This window comes from Octopus bimaculoides, chromosome 11 (genome assembly GCF_046866305.1).
Source record: "Octopus bimaculoides isolate indiv1 chromosome 11, ASM4686630v1, whole genome shotgun sequence".
Classification (NCBI taxonomy): Eukaryota; Metazoa; Mollusca; class Cephalopoda; order Octopoda; family Octopodidae; genus Octopus; species Octopus bimaculoides.
Window position 1 is genome coordinate 14,024,519 of NC_142938.1, and position 7,858 is coordinate 14,032,376.

Genomic DNA, 7,858 nt, shown 5'->3' on the forward strand with positions numbered 1-7,858 from the left:
ATGGTTTAGAGTTTGTTTGTTTGTGTGTGTTGGGGGGTGAGGTGGGGCAGGCTTGCGCAATGTTTCTGTCTCCTAAATAAAGTCTATCCACGAGATGTGGTCAAACTGAATGTAAAATAGAAAGTATTTCCTCATGATTCTCAACCATCCGTCGGCCGATCCACATAAGTTATGTATACGCATTTTATTTATTTTACGCTGTACATATATTGTTAGGGTTTTTTTTCCAGTTTATAGATTGTATGACTCGCTATGTATATATCCTATATGCCAGTGTACATTAAATGAGTAGAGGATTTGACATCTGTAATGATCTAGGTTCTATTTTGTTTTTATTATTTTCAGGTTCCTATCGGACTCTACAATTCAGCTCAATCTATCATAGACGAGTGTCCACCAATTGTTCCAGTTCACACTGACCATTAGATACCAACGGTGGTCTCACTTCGCTACCCACCAGCCTGCTCAATCCGCCACAGATATGGCTTCTGCACGTACAACTAACCAAACCACACCTGGAAGGCCACCACTTGTCCGATTCTACAACCTACGTCAGCCTAGCGTATATGCCAGTTCCTCGCGTATACCTCGCAGACGTCGCAACACTATTGGCACAGACACGGTGAACAATCGGCTGCTCCTAAACAACAGAAATGAGAGCCCACCAATCATCACATGTAGACACAATCGTGAGTCCCCAAATCGGAATAGGGAAAATGCTAACCAACGACGAGTCCTATTCTCCCCGATACAGGGAGCTGCTCAAAGCAGCAATGACATCATCGTTGACAACGACTCTCAAGAAATAAACGTCACCAACATTGGTCCATTTATTAAACTTTCCTTACCAGCTGAAGTCATAAGAGGCGACCGTAATCCACGTAAAGCTCATATAAGGATAACATATGAATAATACAAATGAGCTGCTTTGTCGTACTGAGTAATGCTCAAGATTACGGTGCGTTTAAAGACAATGAACAATACATTATAACCGAATCAGTAAGGAAGTAGTTCCGTTTATCGAACAAATTGAATACGCGACCATCATATAACTTCGCAACTTCACCAATCTTCCCTCATGTTAAACTTATCATACTCATGATTCAGTTTACCATTTGGTTAGTCACCTACATCAACGATCCCATATGCGTGAATGTGTGTGTGTGTGTGTATGTATGCATGTATGTATGTATATATTTGCATGTATGTATGGATATATGTCTATATACACATATGCATACACACATATACATACATACATATATATATATATATATATACATACATATATATATAACAGTTGTCTATATATAATAATATATATTCATATATAGATACATCAAACATGTTTATGCATTTACATATAACAATACATGTACACAAACATATGTATATATATATATATATATATATATATATATATATATATATATATATATATATATATATATATATATATATACATATATATGTGTGTGTGTGTGTGTGTGTGTGTGTGTGTGTGTGTGTGTGTGTGTGTGTGTGTGTATGTGTGTGTGTGCCTGTGTGAATTGAAAACCACAGTTTCTCTCGCTTTCTTACGTTCGTATACACGTTTTCCTTTTTCTATCTAACTTTCTGAAAAAGAGCTTCGCCTCGAAATGTCAAAGATACTTGTACTTTCTACTTTCTCATTGAACGTAAAACTAATAATTATATCTTGTTTTCACTTTTCCGTATTTTCTCGTCTTTAATTTTAGATCTTTGTAGACACGTGTATACATACGTACATATAAATACAAACACACACACACGCGCGTGCATGCACACACACACATATATAAATGTCTCTATATAAATATATATATATATATACATAGATACATATATATATATATATATATATATATATATATATATATATATATATATATATATATATATATATATATATATATATGCATGCATGCGTGTATATCTTTATATATATATATATATATCAATGAAATTCCAACCTAGTCTGATTTTCACATTTTATTATTTACAATTTTTCAATTTTACGATATTATAATAATAGAATATTATATATTTATTATGATAAAACTAGTTCTTTCATGCATTACGCAATCATCAGGTGTATGTAATAATATTATTAGTGACAGTCGAGTTCCTCAACCGACAACTGTAGTGAAATGATTAAATTTGTCCTTTAAATACCTTCCGATACGCTCCAGTGGGCTGAATATTACGAACTGTATTTTGACCAATAATTGTGTAGCTATGCATGTTATTTTCTAAATTCAATGCTGGAGTTTTCGTCTATTCTTTGTGAGAGTTGTTTTTCTAAGTATCCCATTACGGAATTCGCATAAACGGGAACAAATATCGTTCCCATCGTTGTGCTTCTAACTTGGATGTAATTGTTCCCACTGAAAAAGAATGTTATTTTCAAGGATAAGCTTGACTATATCTAATACAAATGGTATGGTGAATCTACTGGAAATCACTTCTTTATGTTTTCCCACCCAGTAATTAATCGCCATTTATTCCTAAATAATATGGAATGTTGGTGCAAAGGCTTACAACATCAAAAGTAAGTAAAAATGAATTCGATTCCGTTGTTATGGGAATATGTGACAGGAAGTCGATGTCATCCTGAATGGAATTAGGTATGCGAGCATATAATCGTTTCAAAATAATCTCAGTAAAATTGCTTAGGCCGTGGGTGAAGCATGCTTGACCAGCTATAATAGGTATAAATTTTCGGTACTCATTTCTTGTTCTCTTACTGCATGTCGGATTTCTTTTGACTTGCGTATTTTTGGTAAACCATAGAAGTTGCTGGATCTTTGTTCAAAATTGGTGATGTTGTCTCTTTCATTATTGGTAAGGTTGCTGTAGTTGAAGATTACCGAATCTTAGCTTGGGAATGATGCTCTGTTTATCGGTTTCGAAGGCTTCGAGATCTTTGATCCTGAATGGGAACTTCTTAGACCTGACGTCGTACGTGTTAGCCTCGGAGGGTAGCGTGCCTTGTTCGTAGCAATACGCCAAACAAACACTTGACGCAGACACACAGGTACGGACGATTGATCAATAGAGAAAACCTAAAGGTCTCCTTTAGTTAAACATCCAGCATGAAAAGTATATTAGCAAACTGCTATAAAACACGAAGGGAGGCCGGTTGCTCATGCAGGGAGCACAATGACTACCCAGTTGGGTTGGAGGCAATGCTAGGTTTAAGGAGTCATTTATAAGGTTATGGTGCTACCCAGACCTAGCAATCATAATAATATCAGCAACAGCTCATCCAACAACATCGACAGCAACAACAGCGGTGACAGCGGCAGAAAGACCAGCACCGACACCAACGACCCCATCACTAACGTTACGACCGGAGATGACGTCCACGCCAACACAAGCAGCACCAGCGAAGCTACCGATTCCACGCCTAGTATTAAAAACGACGGCAGCCACATCACCATCGGTGACAGCAGCGGCAACATCGGCACTACGACCAGAGATGACTGCTACAACGACAACAGCCGCAGAGATATTGCCAGACCCGCGCTCCGTAATAATAGCACCGATAACAACTCCAATAGCAGAAGCGGCAACGAAATCGCCAGGCCCGGAGCCAACATATGGTGCACCAGAGATGTGACTACAACCAACACTCAAGCGGCACCTGTACAATCACAGGTCATTTTTCAGGATTCCGGAAAGACGATTCACCACGTCCCTGGCAAGTACGTGTGACGCCTTCAAGATGAAGGGACCCTATAGAGCGGCCGGGATCTGTATCAACTGGAGCGGACGCTGCAAGCTTTGCGTAGCTGAGTGAGCAACAAACCTCAAAGACTCTCTAGAACAAGAGTTATTGAACTCCCGACATGAGATTTATAATCACTGCCTCAATTTCAAAAGTTATCTGCTACAAGCATGTGATTCTTCATTCATCGATTAGGTCTGAGATAATCCTTGCGAGCTAGAAGCAACCTAAGAGTAGAGTTCCCCGTTCGTCGTTTTAGCCCATATACACCGATAACTGAACTGGTCTAAAGGCGATAACTCGTCCTCACCGACCCGGATTATATATTTTTTGTTTACTAAGTGACACTAACAGAATTCTACCTCCACAGTCTCAAGAGCTATATGGCCTTCGCTATTAGAGTCTGGTGAGTTGTCCATAAAGCTATCCGCGTTATGTATGCGAAACCACTGGTCAGTCTGTGACTGGACATATATTTAATGAATACAAATATGTGTGTGTGTATGTGTACAATATATAGACACACTCATATACATATAATGACGTACAGACTTACAAATTTACATATTGATAACAGAAGTTAGTCAAAATTTGGACAAAAACTATTTATTCAGCGCTTTCTTCCTCTTCAAATATTTATGAAATGTGGGCTGTTCAAAAATTTTCCATCATTTGTTTTACTGGGTTTTCAAAAATGGTCATTTTGTAACCGTTATGTGAGATGTTCTTGGTTATTTTGAATCTATATATGTGTATAGAATATTCTTCAACAAACCATACCATTTAGCCACGATAAGTGGGTGAATATATTGTTTTCGTTACTCGCGAGCAATTTTAGGTTTCATTACCTATTCAATTCGATTTTTGAGCAATGATGGTATAGTCTTAAGCCACATTTTGAGAACAAATAATTGAAGTTTGGTTCATGAAAAAAGAGTTAGGTCAAAATATGGGTGTTCAAATATGAGGGAGTATGGCGAAAACTTGACTTTGAATCAAAAAGCTCAGTTACATTAAAAGGTAACTATAGATTAATAAGCTCTAAAAGAATGTGTTCATTGAGAAAACTCTTTTGGTGAAAAGCTCGTTAAAATTGATGGTTAACTAAAAAAGAATGTGGCTTTAAGGGACAATAAAAATGATAATTAATCCCCAAAATTGATGTTGAATCAAAATATCTCAGCTAAGAAAATCATTCAATAGTTTTGCTCAAACGAAAGTGCTCTATGAGATAAATCGTATGGCAAAAACCTCAGCAAATATTAGCTACGTGAGATTTAAAAAAGTAATTTTCTAAATATTAGCTACATAAAAGTGGTGTGGCTTTAAAGTGACAAATAAAAAGGTATTCAACTTAACAAATGAAAGTATTTTCATTTTAAAATATTTAGAGTTATAAAAGATTGCTTCTGATCTTATAGATTGCTTAACTTAATGGTACAAAGCGCTTCACCAGAGTTTGAGAGACATGGAGTGCGATTCTCTGTAGTGGTTTGCTGGTCGCTTTTCCCCCCCGTTTTCTAAGGGCAATTAACCTATTTTCTAAGATGTTTACACAATTATTTTGCATTCGGGATTTGCGTCAGATGAAAAGGTCCTATGAAATGAATCTTATGGTGAAAACCATGTCAAAAATATTTGCTACAGAAAAGGTTTTGTGGCTTTAAATGTTGAAAGACAGGTGATAAATTTAGGAAATCAAAATATTTTTGTCTTTTTAAGAGAAAAATATTATTATTTGAACTCAAATGAAAGAACTCACCGAGACGAATATTTTGGAGAAAGCCCTACTAAAAATATTAAGCGTAAAAATAGTTTTTTTGCGATTATATATTCAATTGTATTATTCTGTTTATGTATTAAACTACGTATAAACCACTTTATAATAAAAACCTTGTTTTAAAATGTATTCATTTGTAACAGGTATGTCGTTATTACCCATTGTTATTTTTAGGTGCAAACAAAATTTCGAAGTTTGATGTCTAAAAAATATTTACATTAGTATCGTTTTTTCCATTACAAAGGTAAATATAATTAATTATGATAATAGAAGCAATCCTTTGAAAATAGTGGACTAAAATGAAATATGCAGGCGCTGAATCCTAGAGTATTCTTAAATATTGAACCTGGGGAATTACAAAACAGTCTTTAATTAAACCTGGAAATGTACAGGACAAAAAAAAGATAAAATAAAAAATGCTGCTGAATAAATTTTTGAAATTGTTCATTACCGTACAGTTTTTTTTTTTTTTGCTTTTTAAAAATATTCTTATTGCAATTTTTTTAAATTTAGAATTTTTTAAATTTAAAAATGCCTTTGTTTTAAGCTAAAACATTACCGTCTTATTCTTAGTAGTATATTATCCTTAAAAAATTTTTCTTAAGAAAACTCATTATCCAAAAATTCTAAATCACAGATATTGTGTTATAAGTTCAAACTTATGTAGAATATAGGTAATTCAAGAGTTTAAAAATCTTTTTAAGAAATAAAAGAACTAATTTTGTTAAAGTTTGCATTATCAGAAAACTAACTATTTTCTATTTACAGTTAGAAAAATATTTAGAAAAATGAAAGCTAATGAACATATTGAATACAAAATGTCGAAATAAATCTAGTCTTCATTTTTTTTTTTAATCGTAGAGGTTTTAATTTTCAATTTTGCTTAAATTGCATAATGTGATTTCTAAATATATGAATCTGTAATATCAAATTGTTAATGTGTTAACTTGCTGACAGTTAGTCTTTTCACTAAGATTGAAAATAAATAGCTTTTCGAGTATTTTGATTTAAACTTTTAAAACCTTTAAACTTTTAAAAATAAAAATATTAAAGGGCATTTATTACCATTTCTAATTTCAGTAGCAATATTTTAAGTTTATTTCTTCCTTGTCCTCTACTTTTTCAGGCTTGATAACTGCTTGTTATGTAATTATTCAGGTACAATAATTACGAATATTCTAGAATTCTGCGCCTGCATTTTTCATTCTAGTATGAGATATTTGGAGGCTTGGTTAGAGAAGGAAGAAGAAAAATGAAAAAAAAAAAATGAAAGATATTTTCTTGAATGGTCTATTTGATGACAGGTCAAAAGAGCTCAAACCTGTGGCCGATTGCTGTGGACAGTTGTTTTAGCCACACACACACACACACACACACACACACACACACACACACACACACACACACACACACACACACACACATATATATATATATATATATATATATATATATATATATATATATATATATATGTACTATTCCCAAGAAATCTTGAAATAAAACTGAATATCGACATGCATCCATACATATACTATAAGACCTTCAACTTACTACACTTTCAGTGAGCATAGACAACGCCATAGCTGACCTGACTTCATCGTAGGTCACCATCTTGAAATTAAACACAAAGAGTGACTGTATTATTACTGATAGAATACAATATCGCAAAGGCATATTCCAAGAGGACGGCCTCTATGTGATGTTCTTTTATACTTTCTGTAAACCCCTAGTCATTGTTGTTAAGGTTCACAAGGAAACAGGAATACCAAAATTACACACTATTTCTTTGAAACCTTATGCAGAGAATATGCAGAGAATATGCACGAGAATATGCAGAGAATATGCACGAGAATATGCAGAGAATATGTAGAGAATATGCAGTGAATATGCACGAGATGAAAACGAGCTTTGACCTAGTTACAGCATTCTCAAAGGATGCAGGTTTGGTGCTTCATTAGGCTAAATGTTATATGATTGGGAAAAGAGGGAAAACTGTAAACCAGACTAGCAACATTTCCATCAATGACTTGACTCTTTTCCCTATATTTTATGAGTAATGTTATATGTATTTAGGGGTGGATGAAAATATATCTTACAATGGCACCTGTAACAAAATACGTGTTACGAAAGAATATTACAACCGAATATTGAAAATTTGGACGACGGATCTCCTCATTCAATTAATCAGCAGCGCACAATATCTTTCCAATGCCAGTACTCATACCAACATTTGGGTTGATTGAATGGATGCTTGATGACATCCGATCCATTAATGTGAAAACCCGGAAAATACTAACAAGCACTCATAATTTCCACACAAACAG

At 34.3% G+C, this 7,858-nt stretch overlaps 1 protein-coding gene across 4 annotated transcripts in view; it reads left to right on the top strand.

Annotated features, from left to right (window-relative positions):
• Positions 1 to 5,976, top strand: part of LOC149133186 (uncharacterized) — a 15,180-nt gene extending 9,204 nt beyond the window's left edge. The window contains exons 2-3 of one of the 4 annotated variants that reach the window (XR_016243594.1): positions 346 to 999; positions 5,776 to 5,976. Coding sequence is in view for 3 of the 4 variants with exons in the window: in XM_089359503.1 (XP_089215629.1) it covers positions 482 to 913 (432 nt within the window). In the remaining variant the exon portion in view is untranslated. Of the gene's footprint in view, positions 1 to 345; positions 1,711 to 5,705 lie in introns of those variants that run through there. The other 3 variants (XM_089359503.1, XM_089359502.1, XM_089359501.1) reach the window with 3 other exon arrangements.
• The last annotated feature ends 1,882 nt before the right edge of the window (positions 5,977 to 7,858 follow it).